Below are 23,651 nucleotides of genomic sequence, written 5' to 3'. Positions count from 1 at the left end.
TATGAATCCTTCGCCCACCACGTTTGCTACTGCAGACCGCTATGGAAACTGTTTCCCACACTCTGCCACAGCTGCCAGGCTGACATGTGCTATTTGCCCATAGCTGAGGGCCCTTTCCAGGTACTGATGGCTGGGTGAGCTGAGCCCAAGGAATTTGAAGTCAGAGTTGCCTTCTCCTATCCTTTGCCTGAAGAGACAAAACTTGCAAGGCAGCAGGTGGCTTGAATTCAGAGTTTGCCATCTCTTAGCCTTTGCTTAAAGAGGCTTTGCCCACAAGGCAGCGGGTGGGATCCAAAACAGGTCTTCCAGAATGCCCCACTGCAGTTGCCGAGATATAGATCGGATAATTGAGAGGGCAAGGGTATGGCAAATAAGTACAATGTTGTAAATGTGAGGTCATCCACTGTGGAAGGAAAAACTAGATCATATTATTATTTAATTGGTGAAAGATTGCAGAATGATGTCGTGCAGAGAGATATGGGAGTGCTTATGCTCGAATCCCAAAATTAGTTTGCAGCTACAACAGAGAATCAAGAAGGCAAATGGGATGTTGACCTTCATTGCTCGAGGGATTGAATTTAGGAGCAGAGAGGTTCTGCTGCAACTGTACAGGGTCCTGGTGAGGCCGCACCTGGAGGACTGCGAGCAGTTCTGGTCTCCTTATTTGAAAATGGATAAATTGGCTTTGGAAGCGGTGCAGAGGAGGCTCACCAGGTTGAATCCGAAGATGTGGGAGTTATGAGGAGATTGAGTAGCCCAGGACTGTACTCCTTGGAGTTGAGAAGGATGAGGTGGGGAATCTTATAGAACATATACAATTATGGAAGGAACAGACAATGTAGAAGTGGGGAGGTTGCTTCCACTGCCAGGTGTGCCTAGAATGAGGAGACATAACTCCAAGAGAGGGAGGAGTATATTCAAGATGGAGATGAGGAGGAACTGTTTCTCCCAGAAAGTAGTTCATCTGTGGAATTCTCCGCCCAAGGATGTAATAGAGGATGACTCAAATATATTTGATACAGAAAGATAGATTTTTTTGAAGACTAGGGAAATTAAAGGTAATGGGTAACAGGCAGGTAAGTGGCCAGATAAGCTGTGGTCATATTGAATGGCAGAGCAGGCATGATGGGCAAGATGGCCAACTCCTGCTCCCATTTCATAAGTTCCCCGATCATGATCTCCTACCTAACCCTCCACTCACCCTAACTCCATTACCCCTCCCTCTAAAATTCACTTTCCCCTCCAAACCCCAGCCCTTCATTTATAAACACCCCCCACCCCCCTATCCAGACATCTTCCAAATGTAGAACCAAAGAACGGTCAGCCAGGGTACAGCGTTTAATTAAGGAGCCCACATCACTAGGGCAGTGAGGAAAAACACGAAAGAATGCTCATTCTTGAGTCACAGGGAAAGGCACCAAAAGTCACACCAATATGGAATGGCCTTCAATGAAGCAACTTCAGATCAGTGTTGCAGGCAGAACATTAAAGGTATCAGGTGGGAAACAAGAACATCTGCATATACTGGGGTCCAGAGCAATCAACAAAAGTGCTGAAGAAACTCAGCATCCAAAGGAAGTGAAAGGAAGACAACATTTCAGACATGAGCCCTTCCTCAGAAATTTGGAAAAGGTAGACACCTGAATGAAAATATGGGGGGGAGGAGGAGAGGAGGGAAAAAAAACAGGCTAACAGGTAAGAGGGATACAAGTGAGAGGCAGAAGAGAAAGAAGATGAGAAGTGACAGGAGAGAGGGCTCAAAGCTAAAGGTAGATCTCTGATAGAAGGGAAGGGGATGGGGAGCTAGAAGGGACAGAGGGATAATGAAAGAGAGACTGGGGAAAGGAGTTAACAGAAACTGGAGGTCAATATTGATACTATCTGGTTGGATATTGCCATGACAGAATACAAGGTATCACACCAACAATTTGCGGGTAGCCTCAATTTGGAAGTACTGTGACAACTATGACTGAGAAGGTGTGAACACAAAATCAGCCAACTGGCCTGTCGAGCTGGCTCAACCATTCAATAAGATCGTAACTGATCTGGCTGTGGACTCAGGTCTACCTGCCTGCCTTTGTGCCCCTAATCCTTTATTTTAAAAAAAATTACATCCAGATTCATTAGGATTCCGAAGCTCTACATCACTGCCCGACGCCCTCCTTGTAGGACGAAATATCAAGCCAAGCTCTTCTGAGGTCTTGAAGGCAGGCAGGGATGATCCCACTGCAGGAATCAGAGCGGTGCAAATTAATTCAGTAAATTACTGTTGTAACACAAGCAAACAGACAAGCTTCCACAAAGGGGTTAGTCAATGGCACGATCAACCAGGGTTCGAATCCGGTGCAGACTGTAAGGAGTTGTCATATTCTTCCCCAACCGTGTGGGTTTCCTCCAGGTGCTCAGTTTTCCTCTAGTATTCCAAAAACAAATGGGCCTAGTTAATTAGTCACATGGGTGTGTTGAGCTCGTGGGTCATAAAGACCTTTTACTGTCTGTATCTCAAAATCTAAATCAAACAAGGCTATTGAATGCAGCACATAGAACTGTTCAATACAGTGCCTGGGTTGCACAGAACGTTGAATTAAACACAATCCCCTCTCCCTGCTCCCGATCCATATCCTGCAGATTCAGGAGCTCGCCTTAAATCCCCTTAAATGCTACTTCTGTGTCCGTTTCCGCCACTAATCCTAGCAGCCCATTCCAGGCACCCTCCACTCTCTATGTACAGGGTCTACCCAACATATCTGCTGTAAATTACTACCCACCAGACATACATTCAAGCCCTCTCAGCGTTTTTCAGGAATGTCAGCCTGATTGTGTGCTCAAATGTCAGGGTGGAATTAGGTTTAAAACCCACAGCTACGCACGAGTCTCTCCCTCCCCCCATCCCACTCCATGCCCTCCAGGAATGCCTCAAGGGCCTGACGAAGCTTCCAAATAAAAAGAGGGCAGAATTCTACATAGACCAGAGGGAAGCTGCTGCAAGAACTTCCTCCAGTGACAGCGTTGAACACACTCTGCAGTGTTTGCCAGCTGGCATTCCAGTTGGACATCTGCAGAGTCCCAGTCCCTCCCCTCCCCACAGCCAACCCCGACCTTCCACATGCTCATAACTGATGAAAACGAGTGTGCCACACTCCAATAAAACAGACAGCAGTCTTCAAAGCAGATGAAACATGTCTGAAGTGTTTGGATCTGACAGGATGCCATTCAAATGCAAGAAGGCCAGAGCTTGGGGGCACCTGGGGGTTTGCCAATGGAGCAAGTTCTTTTAATTTTTAAATAATGCAATCTCTTCCCCCAAATAAACTTTATTTAAATAAAAATTATGTAGATTTTTTTTCCATATCCTGAGTGTTGTACATTTTATTGCTGTACCTTGTAGTGTTAACCATTAATTGGACTACATAACACCAATGCCACTATACTGAGGACCATTGTGGTTACTCCCCCCTCCATTCTTTCAGGGGCATCCCCACCAGTCTCAGCCACTCAATGTCCAGTAGAAGAAGGACTCTAGACTGTCGGCAGCATTCCCTCACTGACATCTCAGTACGCTGGAAGACCACCGGGCTGATGTGCAGAACTGGATGTTTGCACCTGTGTGCATCCCCAGAAACAGCACATAATTCAGAGAGACCTGTAACACTGCTGCTTGGGGTGAAATGTGGCAAAGATGCTTGGACCCTTTTCCACACAGTCTCAGCAAATCCAATCTGAAAAGAAGTGGGTGATTGTCTCCTTGTCGAGGACAATGTGCAATGGGGTGATATCCAGGTTGCACAGGAAGGATCTAATACAGTGGTTTTCAAACATGTTCTTTCCACTCACGTACCATCTTCAGTAATTCCTTACTAATCACAGAGCACCTATGGCATAGGGATTATTTAAGGTGGTATATGATGAAAAGAAAAAGTTTGAAAACCACTGATCTAATGTTACTGAACTGGTCCTCTTAAGGCTGGGATCACAGAGCTCCTACTGTGAACCTTTTGGATGAAGAAGCGTGAGCTCGTCTCATCCTAATCCACTGAGATCGAGATGATAGTGGAGGATTCCAGGGCAAAAAATGAGGCTTGTCATCTCTTCACAGCCTCCCCCTTGACTGCAACAGTTGCTTTTTAATAGCTTGATGGCTTTAAGCTGCACCTGGATTCCACCTCCTTTCTAGAGACTTTTCCTTTACACAGTGACCCTACTTTCCAATCAGTAACCCAGTTTACCCAGGGTATTTTCCCAGCTCTACAAAGGAGGCTTGGACACTGAACCTCCTGAGCAAAGGCTAGCACCCCGGACCAGAATCTGGGATTCTGGGTTTGTGTCGAGCAAAATGCTGATGTTTGATCGGCTTTTTTAAGCACTCCACCCTCTCACTGATTGGATGGGAGGTTCCTCAAAGCTCATAAAACACATGGCATTAAGATTTGATCATTCCATTAGTCAACCATTCCACCATTAAGACTGGCCTGATTCAAGAAACACACAAGATGCAGGTCAGGCAGCATCCGTGGAAGGTGATAATCAGCGAACGATTCAAGCCGTAACCCTCCATTAAGAGTAGCAAGAAATGGGCAGCAGCCTGAATAAAAGGATGGTGGAGCATAGGCTGGCAGATGATAGGTGACTGTAGGTGAGAAATGGGAAGAAGGAAACTGAGAGGTGAAAGGAAGAGGATGAGGCCTGAGGAAGCTTCAATCTGATAGGTGGAAGGAGAGGGAGTTGAAGGAAGAAAGGCATGGATGAGGAGAAGAAGGTAGGGAAAGAGGAGAAATGGGACAAAGAGATGAGGGAACACAAAGTGGGAAGGTAGGTTACTGGAATTTGGAAGTCAATATTAATGCCATCTGGCTAGAGACTGCCAAGATGAAAGAGAAGGTATTCTTCCAATTTATGGGTGGCCTCAACTTGGCAGTACATAATGCCATCGACAACCATATGGTATGTGGATGGGGTGTGGTATTGAAGTGGTTGTGCACAGGGAGGTCTTCGCTGTTGTAGCAGAGCGAAGGTGCTCAATGAAGTGCTCCTCCAATCTGCATCCAGCGTCAGTGGGACTTTTGTCTTGTGATTCCTTGCACTAATTCACACTGTTCCCCACCCCACATCATTTCTTCCCCCCCCCCCCCCCAACACTTCACATCATCAATCATGGAAAATATCTGGGGATAATAAAGACAATTTCAGAAAAATAGCTGGTACTTTCGCCAAATAATGCTCAACAATAACAGAAAGCAGGATAATACTCAGCAGGTCAAGCAGCTTCTGTGTTGAGAGAAACACAAGCATTAAAAAATGATGAATATAGAGGAATAAGTTGCAGAGGCAGTAAGAGAAAGCTTAGAGAGGATAAGAGGGTGTGGTTGAGAGTGCTGAACTGATTGGGGAGGTGACGATTGAGAGGTGGTGATGCAGGCTGGTGAATAACTAAGGGTATGTCTTGCAGAGGTGTTAATAGATGAATAAAGATACCAGAAGGAATAAAATGTGAGATAACAACCTGAAATGGTTGAATAGAGAGAGAGAGAGAGAGAGAAGAAGAAATTCGTCAAGATGTTACCTGGAATGGAGGACTGTCATTAAAAGGAGAGGTGAGATAGGCTGGGTTTGTTTTCATTGGGAATCGGAGGCTGAGGGGTGATTTGAAAGAGCTTTATAAGATTATGGAGGAACAAAATGGGAGAATCAAGGGGTGGCCGTCCCATAGAACAGTACAGGCCCTTCAGCTCACGATGTCGTGCCAACCCAGTAAACTAACTCCACCACAATCTAACACTTCCCAACCTCACACCCATAACCCTCTGTTTTTCTTCCATCCATATGCCTATCTAAGAGTCTTTTGACTGTCTCTATTGTACCAATATCCACCAGCTCCCCCCCCCCCCCCACCATAATGCATTCCAGGCACCCACACTAGGTGTCAAAAACATACCGCTGACCTCTCGAAAACTGTTCTTCACTCACCTTGAACAGATGTCCTATGCTATTTACTATTGTTACTCCAGGAAAATGGAGCAAGCTGTCCACCATAACTGTGCTTATCATAATCTTACACACTTCCATCAAGACACTTTTCTTCCTCCGTTGCTTTGAAGAGAAAAGCCCTTGCTCTATCAATCTTGCTTCACCAAACACCTGGTCCGACCAACATTCATCCTCAAACCCTGGCAAATTTCTACAGAGGTATGGTGTTTCTTTTTGTTCTCTATGTATTGAACAGTTTGCTTACATTCGTTATCTGTTTACAGTTCTTTTATTTGTTTACGTATTTATGCTGTGTACAATTTATTTTTTGCACTACCATTTAGTGGTGATTCTGCCATGCCCGAGGAAAAAGGGAATCTTAGGGCTGCATGTGATGTCACTATTCCCGTCGTCATTATTCTGACAATAAAATTTGAAATCTAGTCTTCCGCCACTCACCAGATCCCTCCATTGAGGACAAGATTGACATGAAGCTGCTTCTCAATCGCTGTTTAATTGCTCCCTGTTATACCTGACTGGATGTGCCCAGGCTTGGGTCTGTGTGTAGTCACTTTGCTTCACATGTTTGATATCCTGATTGGCAGCTTCACCAGGCTGCCACCTCATTTCAGACACACTTTGTTGCCCCTGGCGCAAAACACAGCCACACTCACACCCTCCACTTAGCCGGAGTGGTCACTAAGGCACAGGCCAGGCTACAAGCTGTGGGGGTGTAGATGGCTCAGGGCTCATGGATGGGTTTCCCATTTAGTGTCACACAGCAATGGGGAAGACGTATTCAATTCAGAGAAAGCACAAGAACATTGATCACTCCTGCCAATGCTCTTATCAATCAATGCAGGAGGTAGACTTAGTAAGTGGAGGACAAGGTTTATCTCTTGCCTTAGTTCCTTCACCACCTGTTAGAGATGTACAGAATACCTCTGTCCCTCAGGATATGGTCAGCTCGATAGATGGTGGTGCAAGCAATGAATTTTGTGATGGAGAGTCCTTCACACTACAATCATGAAGAAGGCCCGCCAGCAGCTATACTTTGTGAGGTGCTTGAGAAGATTCAGTATGTCACTGAAGGCTCCCTAGAACTTCTATAGGTGAACATTCTGGCTAGATGCATCATTATCTGGTATGGAGGCACCAAATCTCAGGACAAGAATAAACTCCAAAGGGTTGTTAATTCAGCCTGCAACATCACAGGCACCAGACTTCACTCCATCAAGGACATCAACATGAGGCAGTATATTAAAAAAAGCAGCCTCTCTCCTCAAAGACCTCCACCACCCAGGCCATGCCCTCTTCACTCTGCTACCATCAAGAAAAAGGTACAGGAGTCTAAAGAAGAACAGTCAGTGGCACAAGGACAGCTTCTTCTCCACTGCCATCAGATTCCTTAATGATCAATGAACCAAAGACACTGCTTTATTCTTTGTGCACTACTATTTTTAATGTTTTCATATATATTGTTGTAAGACGATCCATAATGTGAATGTTTGCACTGTGATACTGCTGCAAAACACCAATTTTGTGACTTGTTCATGACAATAAGTTCTGATTCTGGCTACATACTATGAAGTGTCTTAGTCATGAAGGGTGCCACATACCTTTTTCCACACATCAAGGTTAAAAGAATACTGGTGCCTGATACGCAACTCTGCTCGGGACTGTAACTGGTGAAGATTTCCAAATGTGCACATCCCTTCCACCTGTACATGTATGCCATGACCATTCCCTAGTACAAAGCCAACTCAATGCACTCCCGGCCACGGACCATTCCCGTCATTAGCCAAAACCAATGCCAGACATTCTATAGCAATGGGCAGCCCTGCAATCATTGGTGCCAAGGAAAAGGAGGATGTAGCAGGGTAGCTTCTCCCTTACTTTACTGAGCAAGGAGATCATTCGGGAGCTCCGTGCCAAGTGGTGGGGGAAGAGTGCTGAGATTTCAGTTGTGAAAATAGGATAGAGTTGTTTAGTTTGAAGTGGGGGAAACTAAGGAGGGATATGAAGAAAAGGAATTTGGATATGATGGAGCAGAAACCAACATTAATGATTAATTCAGCAAGCAAGACCTGGTGGGAGGTGGTTACAGATGGTGTAATATTGGGTAGGAGGTACAGATGGCACATGCAAATCGTAGGTACTCAGCAAAGTTTAATCTGTGAGGGGCCTGAAAAAGAAACCTCTAACAGTGAAATGTCATCGATAACTCTCGAGTCTGAAGACTTCAAAACCATTGAGTTCTAAAGGTAAATGAGGTCTGGCCTCATCCATCTTTAGCAATGAACATCCTTGCAACGCAAGGTCCAAAAGTGGTCGTCCACTGGCATTTGCACATTCAATTCCATTCACGTCTCCTCCAGAAAAGAAAAACCTCCAACATTCGGACATCAGCTGATGAATGGCAGATATCATTCATGCTACAGACAAGACCTGGCCTTGTCAAAGCAGTAGCACCAATGGTACCCCATCATCAGCCTTTTTGCAATATCACTGACCAGAACCATATACCACAGTGGTTATGAGAACAGGACGGGGGCCAGGAAACTGCAGTGAGAAACTCGCTTCCTAACATCCCACGGGCCTTTCCACCATCTTCAAAGTACCAGGTAGGAGCTCTCTCCATTTCCCTGGATGAGATCAGCTCCACCTAATTGATTGGCACCATCACCATTCATTTCCACGGCAGCTCATGCACAGTGACTGCAGTGTGCACTGCTGACAATATATACTGCAGTCATTCGCTTGGGTTACCCCCAGATCGATTGTCACGCAACACAGAAATAGACTCTTCTCTCCAACCCTCCTAAGCCACATTAGATCCTTGTGCTGGGGACGAGGAGGTGTCTGAGAACACCAGAACTCTACCAGTTCACCTCCTGGTCATGTACCACCCTGACTTGAAAGTAGATTGCCAGCCCTTCATCGACACTGGAATGGGACCACCTTCACCAGCAGGTCTGCAGAGGTTCAAGATGACGTCTTCACCACCACCTTCTCACAGGCAGCCAGGTTTGGGTCAATGCCAAGATTAGGGAAAATGGGGGTGGGGAAAATATAGGGACCTCCTCTCACTGACAGGCAGCGAGCAGTTTCCTTCAGATGCTGGAATCTGGAGCAATAGTCTGTTAAAGGTACGAGAGGCAGAGATGGGGGCGAGCAGCATTTGTGGAGGGAAAACATCCCCTCTCAACTCCACAGAGGCTGCTGGACAGGAGTTATTTTCGCTCTTCCACCAGCTATCAATAATGAGCTGGGCAAAGAGTATCTATTACAATGTCACTTGCTCCCTGCAAATATTTAGCCTGCATATTCACCAGGTCGCCAGGCAAATTACTGAACCAAAAAGATATTATTTCCTGACAATGCCCTTGCTCAAAGAAGGAACGTTTCTCTTTCTCATTTGAGCCAAAGGGTTACTTCAAAAGGGTTACTTCAAGAGACGTGGACACCTTCCCGGAGGGGGAGACACGCTCAAGCCTACCCAGGGGCCAAAAGTGAATACTGGCCAGCCTTTTCCCATCGAACTTAACCCCGAACACAACTCGAGGCAGAGGAATTATCCGAGAAGGGACCCGGACCTCCTGCTCCCCAGGAAGCCCATGCTCGGAAGACAGATTTCCGAGCCACAGGAGTTGCTGGAACCCGGTATATTACAAAAATGCAAGGCTGGAATAACTCAGAGGTTCGACCAGCATCTGGAGGGGGAGGGGGGGGGGGACGGGACAGTGGACGTTGCGGGTCGAGACCCTGCATTCGGGCTGCCCCCTCCTTCGTTGCAAACTTAGTGAATGTATCCCCTCCTTACCCGAGCTCGGAGTCACAGTCGCCATGGCCCCTGCCGGTCTTGTTCCTCTCCCAGCCACTGGGCTCCCGTCTCGCTACTCCTGGAAAAACTTTTTTTTTAATACGAAACTTTTTGCAAACTTTCCTCGCCTTCCACGTTTGAGTCACGTGACCGTCCGAGCCACCGCCCCCCCGTCTCCTCTCCTCACGCTGATTGGCTCGCTGCGGGCCAGGGGTGGGACGTGGGGTGCAGTATTTTTAAACCAGAACTGTTTACTTTTTGAGAGGGGGGAGGGAGCTGCAGAGATTGATCCTGGCCACGGGCAGAGAGGCCGGCTGCGCCAGAGTGAGACGGGAGACTTCCAGGCTAGCTCTGCAAATTGCCCCCTGCGGTGCCCTGTTGCTTTTCCCTCCTCACTTGTCCCTCCCAGCTTCAGCTCACCTCACCAGTGACTTAGAGCAAATGGGAAGGTTCCCCGGATGAGGGGGACCGACCCTGTCCCCTCTGTTATTATGTACTTGATATCACCATTTCAGTCCCGATGAGGAACCTTCTCTGCTGCTGCTTCTGTTACCCTCCCATCTGTATTCACCTACTAGCCTTCCCCCACCTCTCTATTCGGCAGGTTCCACGGCCCGGGACGTCGGCCGCCTTTTACTTCCTGTGGGGGCTGCGTGACCTGCTGAGAATGTTTCTGTATTGCACTCGCCTCCAGCCTCGGCAGGTTTTCCTGTTGAGCTGACGAGCCATTTCTCCCCGTGGATCCCGCCTGACCCGCCAGCTCCTGTCTGTGTCGTTCCGCCCTGTGTCAGCGCGGCCCTGACTCCAATCCCTCCCTGGGGTTAAACATTCTTCCCCCTGTCAATATCCTGCCCTCCCGACCGTTGGCATCTTTGCACTGCGGACCCTCCGTTCAAATCTCCGCGGTCCGACCACGGCCGGGATCGGTTCGCCGCATCCTCCTTTCCAATCACGTCCGCCTCTGTTCTGCCGCTTGTGTGTCATGTATTTTCCCCCCCCTCTTTCCATGCGCACCTCCTACAGGCAGAACAGCTATTGTAATAGGCATTGGAAAACAACAAAATGCTGGGGAAACTCAGCAGGTCGAACAGTGTCCTTTGTGCAGCAAAGGTTAAACATGCATAACCGGAAAAATGTCGGCAGGCGTCCGAATAAAAGGGTTGGGGTGTCAAAGGCAGGAGGTAACAGGTGGATCAGGGAGGGAGCAGCAGCAGCGCTGGAGGGAAAGCTGGTTGAGTGGAATACTCACCCTGATCACTGTTGTCCCCTCCCTTCACTACCCATCACCTCCTGCCTTTGCCCCCACCCTTTTGTTCAGATACCTGCTGACATTCCACCATACTTTTTAAAAAAACTTTTAGTATTTTTTCAAAAATAAAGACTTTTACAGAATAAGTAGTCTAATAAGAAAACCCTCTCTCACAACAGATCCCTAAAGGGAAGCATTAAAAATAAACCAAAACATTCAGTAATTTACATTACTAAATACATATTCTTCATAAGGTGTCCACTACTTAAACAAAAAAAATCATAATTATTATGTAAATTATGTTATTTTCTCCATATAGATACATGACTTCAACTCATTATGCCATCGAACTACATTTAACTCCGCTTCATCTTTCCAAGTCATAGCAATACATTTAGAAGCAACTGTCAATGTTAGAGAAAGAAACAATATCTGAAACTTATCCAACCCCCAAGTTCACTAACGGAGTAAAGTAACCTAACAAAAAAATGTTTGGATCTAGAGGAAATTGAATTTTAAACAAATAATTCCACCATACCTTGATGAAAGGCTCAAGCCCAAAACGTCAATTATATATATTTTTTAACCTTTGCTCCATAAAAGGACACTGTTTGACCAGCAGAGTTTCTCCAGCATTGTGTTTTTACTTCAACCATGGTGTCTAGACATTCCCCATCCAGTGTTAAGTGTCACCAGGATGGTTTTGGCCTCCCTCTCTCAGATATTTCTCTCCACCTCACTCCCCTCTCTGCAATAAATATGCTGGCTTCTCACTTGACTCGTCCAATTTAAAGATTGTCAACTTGAATTGTTAACTGTTCCCATCAATGAAAGCAATTTCTAACCAGTGCACTTGTGTCACTAACATTGCTGATTTAAAAAATATTTTTTTTTTAAACAATACCACACAGGGGAAAGTCCTTCTGGCCTATGAAATGAGCAGCCCAATTACACTCAATTAAACTACCAACCAAAAGAGTTGGTTGAAACCAGAGCACCTGGAGAAAACCCTTGCAGGTCATGGTGAAAACAGAGTGCCCAATTCTAACCCACGTCACTGGTGCTGTAATAGCAGTGTGCTAACAACATCCAACATAATCCACTTGACTGTATCAGTTGCTTTCTAACTTGTTATACTGCCCAGCCCCAACCAACTTTCATCTATTTTTCTCTCTCCACAGATGCCAACTGATCTGCTATGATGTTCACATTTTTTTTTTAATTTAATATGGCCCGCATCGGAATTTTTTTTAATAAAAGAATTTCAATGCTGTTTTCGTAGTCAGACAGTATGAAAAAAGCCCATTTGCTAATTTTCCCCACACCAACCAAAATGTTCTATCCACATTAATCCCACCTACCTGGACCATATCCCTTGAAATTAATCCTATCCATACATCTGTCCAAATGTTTCTTAAACATTGCAAAAATACTGGACTCAACCACCACCTCCTGTAGCCTATTGTGTACATCCACCATCCTATGTAAAAGAAATTACCTGAACTGGAAACACGGGTGTATCATTTGTTGCAAGTAGTAGGACAGGTTCAAAAGTGGTTTTAAAAAGCATGGGGATCGTTGGCTTTATAAAGTTATGTGGATCAGCTTGGATTTTATAAAAGACTGGTTCAACAGCATCTGGAGGATTCTGTACAGTTCTGGGGTGCCATACATTAAGGAATATATAAAGGATTTGGAGAGGTTTACCAAAATGAACCAAAAGATTTCAGTTAAGTAATTAAATGGGTAGAATGGAAGAGTTGGTAACAGAGGAACATTTGAAGACTGATAAAGACTTGTAACACATGATTTAGAGTCATACAGCACAGAAATAGGCTCTTCAGCCCATCATTTCAAATTTATTGCCAAAGTACATACGTGACATCACACATAACCCTGAGTTTCTTTTTTCTGCAGGCAAAGCAGAATTACCATTTACTAGTAATAAAAACAACTACATAGCGTGAACAAATAAAGAAATGTCGACAAACTGACTGTGCAATACAGATGGGAAAAAAAACCAATAAAGTGCAAAAGTAAGAATCCTTTAACGAGTCCCTGACTGAGTTTGTCGTTGAGGAGTCTGATGGTGGCAGGGTAGCAGATGTCCCTGAACCTGGTGGTGCACGTCTTGTGACACCTATACCTCTTTCCTGATGGGAGCAGCACAAACTGAGCACATGCTGGGTGGTGTGGGTCTTTGATGATTGCTGCTGTTCTCCAACTGCAGTGTTTCCTATAGATGTTCTCAATAGTAAGGAGGGTTTTTCCTGGGCTATGTCCATCACCTTTTGCAGGGCTACACTCAGGGTTATTGGTGCCTCGATGCCAGACTGTGATGCAGGCGGTTAGCACATTTCCCACCAGACATCTATAGATGTCATACCAAACTTCCACAAACTCCTGAGGAAGTAGAGGTGCTGATGTGCTTTCTTCATGATGCCATTGGTGTGTTGGGTCCAAGAAAGATCCTCTGAGATAGTAACTCTCAAGAACTTTGTTCACCCTCTCCATTGTTAATGTTGACCAGTACAATCTGGGCAGGTTGGTAGTTTGTAGGTAGGTTCCTTTATTATCATGTGCATAAATACACAATTTTGTTAACATTAGTTTGCTCTGAAGCCAAGCACCCGCACCAATCAAAAAAGCAAAAGCAAGACCCTTCAAACATGGATTCGCCTCCTGCATCCCAGTCCCTGAAGCCACATGGCCTCTTGTCCAGACCTGTGGTGAACCCAAGCTCCCGGTTCCAAACCTCCATTTTGATTCAGAAGCTGTTAACATCCAAAACCTGAATAAAATGGGATTTGTGTCAGGTTGGTGGAAATGGGTACTGATGGTTCACATATTACAGGATTGACAAGATCAGCCTTTTAATTACCTTCTGGATCCTGCCATTGTGGAAATGAGGATGTTCTTGTAGCCCCCTCTTATCCAGTGTTGTTAAACTGGAGACCACTATTTATAGCTGGTGGTCAGACAACAAAGCTTTGATCAGAATGACTGGTCGTGAAGTTGCTTAGCCATCTACTGCATGTTGTTTAGCCCAATGAGGTCCAATAATCCAAGCACTAAACCAACACCTCCTTTAGGTATGCCTTGGGCATATCCTGGTAATTTTTCTGCACTAATTGAACCAGAAGTAATCTGCTGACTTGATATCAGTTGTCATGTGAGGGATATGCTGTGTCATTAGGCTACAGATTGCAGTGCTAAATATTTCTGATGATGCCAGACCAGTTCAGAAATCTTTTAAAGTTTGCAGCATCACAAAATAAAGCCCATCTTCAACATGAAAACAGGACTATGCTCCCACAAGGTAACCATGGGCAGATGTGTCTGCCATTTAATGAGGACAAGGCACACCTGTCACAAATTTAGTATGGCAGCTGTACCCTGTAGGTCTTTGTAGTGTCATGAGCACAGGTGCCTCCAAGCCCGTCTTGGTGGATATCACCATTACCCACCCACAATATATTGCTACTTTGAGCTTCCTTTAAGAGTTGGTCAACATGGAGGCCCAGTGATTCAGCAGCTTCAAAGAGAGATGTCATCAGAAGTCTGCCTGAATGACATGAGATTTCATGGAGTCTAGAGTCAAGGACATTGATTCTATGGGGTACTTACTCCTTGCTTATCATTATGTTGCCCCTTCAGGAGAGGTCCTTCCCCTTTGGCAGGTCAAGATGTAACCAGGGATGGTAGAGGAAGAGGCTGACATTATTTTTAAAATCTGATTCAGAATGCTGTTGCGAGATATTGATTGTCTAGACCAGCCAATTTAATGAGGGACCATACACCCCTTCCCACTCCCACCAGGGAGCCCCCAGAACATTTAAGGGGAGTCTCTAACTCTGTCTGTCTGTGTGCGTGTGTGCGCGCGCGGACTGAAGCATAGAACAGATCCTTTGCCTTTCAATTTCATAAACCAGCAGATCTCTTCCCCCCACCCCCAACCCCCCCAGCCTCTGACATTCCATCAGGAATTTTATGCCGACTGCACGCTTGGATCCCTGCGCAACCTCTCAGAGAAATCTAATGCAGATCTGCAAAGAACTGGACAACCTTCAGGCACTGTCTGCTACATGGCAAGTAATGAGCAAAATATTTTGGTTGTAGAATGTCCACCTGCAATAAACTGGATGCCTTCCCATGATAACAATTCTTAACCCCTGGATCCAACACCACAGAAAGAATATCTTCCCTGTTCGAAGAGCGAAGACATTAAAGGAGCAAGGCAAAAGCAGAGTAAACCATTGAACACTCAGATTATTGTGAACCCAACAGACAGCTAAATATTTTGAGAAAAACAATTCAAAGCACCCAGAATGAAACAGGAAAATTCCTTAGCCTCAAGGTCCACTGTTCAAGTAATTTCCAACATAAACACAAGCCAGTAAAGGGGAGAATAATGTATGCAGACAACAGGAAGATAGGAATTAACTTTTTATTTCTATCAGTACCCACCACACAATGTTGCTCCTTACATTCCAATTTATTATTGTAGCTACGGTAATCACACACAATTACAACTTGCTTCTCTTTGGGAAGGGTAAAAAGCACATCTTCAGTCTTTCCCCCCACCATCCAAAAAATCTATCGATTGCCCAAGTAGAACTGAAGACTGAAGGAGCCATCAGGTTTAAAACAGAACCTTCCTCTTGCCCACAGAACAGTGCAAATAAAGAAAGCCAGACCACTGAAAGCTGATCAATCCCAATTGAACTTCTAACTGGAACCACAAACTAGTCAGGTGTAACAGCCTGTTCGAATTGGTTAAAACAGTATTATTTTGATAATCCTACAAGCATCCCTGTTGAAAATTAGTTTGCATTTTGTACTGGTCAGAGCCCTGAAATCAGTTGACAAAAGATTAAATAAATCAGAGAGCAGCAGCAGCTGGATGATCGCCCAAGCACTGCCAACGACTGGACCATTCACCTCAGGAGACAAAGAGCTAAAGTTTTGAAATGTAATTTTTAAAAAAAGATGTAGGAGACTAACAGGCCTTTCTAGCCCATGAGACTGCACTACCCAAATACACCCACATGATCAATTAAATGACGAAAACCATACATCTTTGGAACCTGGGAGAAACTGAAGCATCTGGAGGAAACCCATGTCGGTAACAGGGGAGAATGTAGAAACACTTGAGACAGTGAGCAGATTCGAACCCAGGCTGCTGGCGCTGTTATTATGTTGTGCTTACAGGTGTGTTAACCTTGAATCAGGATTAAAAATACTGGAAGAGATGGATGTGGTTAGTGTGTGACAAAGCAAAGTTTTAAACAATAGTTCAATGCTTAGGAGAGCAGCATTGGATAACTGGAGGGAGAACGACATGTCAAATGCCTCACTTTGAATACTGTTACAACTCCCAACGAGACTTCACTGCTGTCCACATCTGCACCCATTCTTGGCATACCAGATTCACCAATGGTGTGAACTTGTAGAGGAGCTCACTTCAATGAGCAGCTCACAGAGATGGTCTCCCTCCTTTCCCTCGTGAACAGGACAGCTTGCAATGTGTGCAATACACGGAGGAAGAAGAACAGGTGGAAAGACATTCTAATGGACAGGGTACTCGTGAAAGGAAGAGGTTGTCCACAAGAAGTGAAAGGGCACGTGCACTTTCCCTGGATACGGGGAGGGAGTGTGCGTTGATGCCTCAAAAGCAAGAAGATAGTTTAGACAAACCGCAAAGCCAAGTCAAATTCAGATGAAGTGTCATGAGAAATGTACTCAAAACACATCCCAGAGGCAGACTGAGTAAGACAGTACAATAAACAGTGAGTGAGCAAGCCACAGGCCAATAAGGAGTTAAGTGACATTTGCAACAGAATGGGATCAAAGAACAGTCCTCTCTAAGAATGGAACCAGACAAATTAATCCAGTCACGCTGACAACTGTACAGTGAAACCACAGTGGATTCTGCAGATTAAGGATTCCGATCAAACAAGCTCAACATTTCAGGAAAAGAGTTTAAAAAAACATCTGCATCTTCAACAAACACATTTTTTTAAAAAACAGCAGGGCTCCCACAAGAAAACAATGGAGGCAGGGAGCTTTGTGATGTTAGTTCATTGCCTTCTCTCCCATCTGCATCATCACAAGTCTTACATCTATGATAGAAATATATGAAAATATTTTGATTTGTCTTCATTCTGGATATAAACACCTTGTGTGATACAAACCACAGTGTAGAAAAAAGAACACTTCACATTTTGAAGACGAACTGCAGTGATGGCCATTCAGTAGAATCGTTTGTTGCGCTCTTGGCGTTTCTGGAAAACCACGGCACCCACCACCGCGCACACGATGATCCCCAGCAACGCACAGAGGAGCAGCAGGAAGACTTTCCAGCCAGTCAGTGGCCCACTACGGAAGTTGCCCGTCGGATCATCAATGTTATCTGCAAGGCAAGTATCAAAGCCATTAGATTTCCACCGGGCCTTTCCCACAGATAGGCAGGCATGAGTCAGACGTTTGCCACTGGAGGATAGCTGGGTAACACGTTCAGATTTAAAGGAGTGGTGGCTTTTGAGGGAACTCTATCAGGTGTTGGGGGGAGATGATGGAGGCAAATGGAGATGCCATCAGCAGCTACTTTAAAGGAAAAAAAGAACCGGAGAAAACGAAAAGCAGTCACAGCAATAGGTGCCAATAATGGGGAGATGGGCTAATTGTTTGAGTCCCCAACGAACTATAGGGCAGGAGAAATATTGAGCCCATGAAGCTGATGTAGACCTACAAAAAACAAAAAGGGTTTGAGTGAATGGAACATAATGCAAAGAGTTTTGAATTGTTTTTAATGTCCAAATCAAGAGGAAAATAAAGAGCTGACAATAGTAAATCAATGCTGAGGGATGGAAATAATTAGGAAATAATCCCAGATTTTATGAAAAGACAGCTGAAGACATACTGTAGGTGCCAGTAATGAGATAGGACATGGAGCTTGGAAGGTGCATGATGCCAGAAGTGGAGCAGCTCAGAAACAGCTCCACTTACTGGTCTTTGCTCTGAAACCCTCACTTTCCCAACTATGCAAAATTCTGTCGTACATACATTTAACAAGGCACCCTCTACTATGTTGGGCATAGAATTTCACAGATTCACTACAATCTGGGAAACGCAGCTCCTCATCATTGCCGACCTAAATCTACAGCCCTGAATCTTGAGGCCCTGGCCCCTAGCTCTCGGCTCACCTACCAATGGAAACAACTTTCCTGTTTCTATCTTATCCATCCTTAATTTTCTATGTTTCTATAAGATCTCCTCTCATACTTCTGAACTCCAGCGAACCCCAGACAACTCTCAGGCAGGATTTGAGTACAAGAATGGTTTAATTTTTTTTTTTTGCAATTCTTTATTTATCGCACTATGAACCATATCAACCAATATATTTAAAAATGCATCTCTTTAAATATTCAGTGACATTTTCTCTTTTTTCCCCTCATCCCTCCCTTCCCCTTTCCAACCCCCCTCCAAAAACAGTAAATATTGAACATATTAAATACAATAAAACAATATCTTTATACAAAAGGAATACAAACAAAAAAGATATCATCTACTTATACACATTAAATCTGATCATGTTTATCTTATCATTTTAGGTGGCGGTGGTCAGAGGCCTGCTCTTTCTGTTATGTTCCATATATGGTTCTCAGGTTTTTTCAAACATTGTAACTTTGTCTTTTAAATTATATGTGATTTTTTTTCCAGTGGGATACACTTAAACATGGTTATATATTCTGTTAATGCTTAACGTTATATAGTCCAACATGGCCATCTTGTATCTTTATTTTCACTTCTTGTCCTCCTCTTCACCACCTCCATCCCCTTTTTTTCCATTACTGTTATTTTAAATTTTCCTTTTTAATCTCAATATATGACAACGCACTTAACACATGAAATACCCCAACAATCCCCACAAGCAACAACCCTTTAACCCCAAATGAACCTCCCCTCCTTGGATTGCCCCTTGTTGGCAACCACAACACCCCTTTCCATTTGGTTTGCGAACTTACTCGCAAGCGTCAACCGATTTCGCAGTGACTGTTATTCTCCCACCCCCAGAGAACACTATTTTCCTATACATATAACAAAGCTCTCTCTTTTTTTCCCCTTCTCTTATCCATCTTTAAATCTTTATATATACATTATCTTTACTTTATATTTTTACATATTTTTGTATATTTTCTTGCTGGTCTTCCTTCTTGTCACTCCTCCTCCTCTCTTCTGTCCTGCAAATGTTCAGCAAATTCTTGGGCTTTCTTTGGGTCAGAGAACAGTCTATTCCATTCCCCAGGAATAAATACTTTGAGTACTGCTGGATGTCTTAATATAAAGTTATAACCTTTTTACCATAAGATTGTTTTCGCTGTGTTGAATTCCTTCCTCTTCTTTAAAAGTTCGAAGCTTATGTCCGGGTAAAAAAATTTGTCCCTTACATTCCAACGGCTTATCGTCTTCTCTAACCTTCTTTCTTGTCTGCTCCAGTATGTTTTCTCTTGTCGTAAATCTTAGAAGTTTTACCAATATGGATCTTGGTTTTTGATGTGGTGGTGGTTTCGGGACAAGTGCTCTATGCGCCCTTTCGATTTCTATTTCTTCATGTGAATCTGTCATTCCCAGCACCTTCAAGATCCATCCTTTTATAAATTCCTTCATATCTGACCCTTCTTTGCCTTCTTTCAGGCCCACTATTTTTATGTTGTTTCGCCTACTGTAGTTTTCCAATAAGTCAATTTTTTGTGACAATAAAGCTTGTGTCTCTAATTTTTCTTTTTCGCTCTCTTCCAACTTCTCTTAAATCATTTATCTCCATTTCTACAGAAGCTTCTCGTTCCTCCACATTTTCTACTCTTTTCCCTATTTCAGTCATGACCAACTCTAAGGTTTGCATTCTGTCTTCAGCTCTTTTCATTTTTCTTTTGATTGAACTAAATTCTAATGAAAGCCATTCTTTTAATGATCTCATTTGTTCTTCAAAAAAGGCTTTATCTCAATTTTGTCCTTCTATTTCACCTTCTTCTTTCCTTTGAAATTCTTGTTTTTCTTCCTCCTCTTCTTCTGTGTCTGTATCTATGTCTGTGTCACCTTCTCTTCTCTGTATATGTGTATCTTCATCCTTCTCTAGTGAGCTGCTTCTATATCCTTGCCGGCCCCCCCCCCCCCCACCCCCCCGCTGCAGGTCATCTCCCTGCCGGTCGCCCCGTTGCCGCTCACTCTCTTCCAGTCCTTCATTCTCTTTCTCACCACTCTTCTTCTTTCTTGCCCCGATACTGGGCGTCTCTCAGCTGGTCACTCCACAGATGAATCCACCTCTAGCCAGCATTAACCTTTTCTTTTACTCGCGCATGCGCAGTTGTCCACCCCTTCTTGGCTCTGGAGCCATTTTTGAAGTCCGCCAGTCGGGAGAACACTGCTCCTCTGGAGACTCAATAATATCAGAGATCGGCCGCTCCTCTCCACGGTGGCTCTCTGCTCAGACGTGCAGGTAAGGCCTTATTTCTTCTCCAGTGATTTTCCTTCTTCCCTTTTCTCTGTTATTCTTACTTTTTCTCTTTTGGGTGCCATCTTCTGTCTCTTCTCCAACTTTATCTTTCTCTTCCTGTATTTTATGTTTATTGAGCTCTGTTTTTTTTTCCAAACTTTTTTTTTCTTTTCTCTGGAGAGGGCTGGTTCCACTCGACCAGCCACTACTCCATCACGTGACTCCCCCAAAAATGGTATCACTTCTGAGGACACCACAGAGTTCTGGAGTAGGAGTGTGACCAGTCAAAGATTGTAGTCCATACTGTACTAATGACAGGAAAAGAACTAGAAAGGTGGTAATCTCCAGCTTATTCTCCATGTCATTGCCATCAGTGTTCACCAAGGGAAATGCTCCTCATATCCCAAAGATACAGAGGTTTTGGTTCATCTAAAAATTAAAATTGATGAGAAACAAGAAATGCCACCTCCATTTAAAGTGTTGTTAACTTGCACATTGCAACCAGCTTGTCTAACCACACTAGTACCACTTGCCTACATTTGGCCCACATCCTTCTAAACCATTCCTATGCATATACATTTCCAAAATGTTACAACTGTCCCTGCCCCTACAGAATTCTCTGGCAGCTTTCCCCATGTGAAAAAGTTTCCCCTCAGGTCTCTTAGATCTTACTTTTGCTCACCTTAAAACCTGTACCTTCCAGCTTTAGACACCCATTTCCCAGAGCTAAGAAAAACTGTCCATTTCCTTTAATTACGCTCTTCAAGATTATGTACCCCTCTGTCACCCCTCAGCCTCCCATGCTCAGCTCAAGCACACCAGCCCCAGTAACATCCTCTTTGGTTTTGTTACTGGAAAAATGAAAATATCCATATTCAAAAGATAGAGGTGTAGAGATAACCTCAATAATTAGTAAGTAGTTACTTTAACCTTGGTGGCAGGGTGAGGTTTTAGAAAAATATGTATTACGAGAAACACCCAATACATTTGAAAGTACACAATGCCAAACCAGTTTTTGATGTGGCAGAGGGTTGTTGGGGAAAATACAGTTGATATGCAAATAGCATCTATATAATAATTTGCCATCAGGATGAGAGGCACATGGAATAATAGATTCCGGAAGGCAAGTACAGTGGAACTCCCAGAGGCTGTAACAAAGAATTTTTTTTCTCTATTTTGTTAATGACTGATGACAATGTGTTTGTAACTTTCAAATTTGCATGTGACAAAATGAAAGGGCCAAGAAAACAGAGACCAGTAAATGTTTCAAACACAAAGGCTAGAGGAATGGGCAGATCAGTGACAGATGAACTCTAATGGAGAAATGCAAAGTGGAAAGAACAAGAAGCAACAGGAACTGGCAGGCCCAGAACTAAAGGGATACAAGAATGGGGAGACCTGGGGCATAAGTGCCCATGATTCGATAAAAAACATCACAGCAGGTTTAAAAAGTGGTTAAAAAGCCAGTGGGATCCTTTTATAACAAGAGGCAGGAAATGACAGTGAACTTCCTTTAATTAAGAACTGTTTGGCCACAGCGAGAATACATTGTCTAGCTCTGGGGGCCAGGCTTGCGAAAGGATGCTTTGGAGAGGGCAGAGAGGAATAACTGTAATGATTCCAGGGATGAGGGAAGCACTGGAGTCAATCTCCAGGTAAAGGAGGTGGTGAGGCAACCTGGCAAGATTAAAGTAATCTGAAGAAGAGGTATTGTCTTCTACATCCCTCCATTAGTAAAAAGCCTTAAGGACTTAGCAAACCAACAGCTACCGAACAATAAAATGCCTGGGGAGGACGGACTCCCAATAGAATTCTATAAAACATTTAAAGAGTTATTAATTCCTCCTCTCCTGGAAGTAATGAACCAGATAGAAGAAACACAAAATTTGCCAGATTCATGTAAAACAGCAATAATTACAGTAATACCAAAGACGGGGAAAGATCCACAAACACCAGCATCGAAAAGACCAATATCTCTACTCAACTCAGATTATAAGATAACAGCAAAGCTATTAGCAAACAGATTGGCCGACTGTGTACCAAAAATAGTAAAACTAGAACAAACTGGATTTATTAAGAAAAGACGAACAACGGACAATGTTTGTAAGTTCATTAACTTAATCCATACAGTACAATGAAATAAGACACCAACAGTGGCTGTTGCTTTAGACGCAGAGAAAGCCTTTGACAGAGTAGAATGGAATTATTTATTCCAAGTATTACAGAGGTTTAACCTACCAGAGAAATATATTAATTGGATTAAAGCATTATATAAGGGTCCAATGGCGAAGGTGACAGTAAATGGATATATAATCAAACCAATTTGAATTAAGCAGGTCAACTAGGCAGGGATGTCCACTATCTCCCTCACTGTTCGCTTTAGCAATAGAACCATTGGCAGAACTGATAAGAACAGAAAATAAAATAAAAAGGATTAAAAATAAAAGAAGGAATATAAAATCAGTCTATTTGCAGATGACATCATAGTATACTTAACAGAACCAGAATTATCAATAAAAGAATTACATAAGAAATTGAAGGAATATGGAGAAATATCGGGGTACAAGATCAACGCAAATAAAGTGAAGCGATGCCAATGAATAATGCGGATTTCACAAAGTTTAAGAAAGAATCACCATTTAAATGGCAAACACAAGCAATCCGATACCTAGGTATTCAACTAGATAATAATCTAAGCCATCTATACAAATTAAATTATCAGTCATTAATGAAGAAATTACAAGATGACTTAGAACATTGGAAAGATTTACCACTAACACTGATAGGAAGGGTAAATTGCATTAAAACTAATATCTTCCCAAGGATATAATACCTATTTCAATCGTTACCAATTCCCTTAACAGAGAAATTCTTCAATGAACTAAATAATAAGGAAATTCTTATGGAAAAGGGGGGGAACTGAGGATAGCGCTAGATAAATTAACAGAATGCTACAAACAAGGGGGCTTACAGCTACCAAACTTTAAAAATTATTATAGAGCAGCACAATTAAGATATCTATCAGATTTTTATCAAACAAGGGAAAAACCAGATTAGAGCTAGATAAAATAGGGGAGAAGATACCTGAACATATATTTCATAAGTGGGATGAAAAACTG

The 23,651-nt window shown here is 43.6% G+C and overlaps 2 protein-coding genes across 4 annotated transcripts in view; both read right to left on the bottom strand.

Moving 5' to 3' along the window:
- Window positions 1–9,955, bottom strand: part of LOC138743491 (programmed cell death protein 4-like) — a 34,895-nt gene extending 24,940 nt beyond the window's left edge. For all 3 annotated transcript variants that reach the window (XM_069898955.1, XM_069898957.1, XM_069898958.1), the window contains exon 1: window positions 9,788–9,955. In XM_069898955.1, the coding sequence (XP_069755056.1) occupies window positions 9,788–9,812 (25 nt within the window). In that variant the 5' untranslated portion in view covers window positions 9,813–9,955. The remainder of the gene's footprint in view (window positions 1–9,787) is intronic.
- A 5,514-nt stretch (window positions 9,956–15,469) lies between these two features.
- LOC138743490 (vesicular integral-membrane protein VIP36-like) overlaps window positions 15,470–23,651 on the bottom strand; it is a 31,997-nt gene continuing 23,815 nt past the window's right edge. Inside the window, exon 8 of the mRNA XM_069898954.1 lies at window positions 15,470–17,448. Coding sequence (XP_069755055.1) covers window positions 17,288–17,448 — 161 coding nt within the window. The 3' untranslated portion in view covers window positions 15,470–17,287. The remainder of the gene's footprint in view (window positions 17,449–23,651) is intronic.

The sequence above is a fragment of the Narcine bancroftii genome, chromosome 9 (genome assembly GCF_036971445.1).
Source record: "Narcine bancroftii isolate sNarBan1 chromosome 9, sNarBan1.hap1, whole genome shotgun sequence".
Classification (NCBI taxonomy): Eukaryota; Metazoa; Chordata; class Chondrichthyes; order Torpediniformes; family Narcinidae; genus Narcine; species Narcine bancroftii.
Note: the sequence above shows the minus strand (reverse complement) of the source record. Positions and strands in the feature narration are given on the sequence as shown.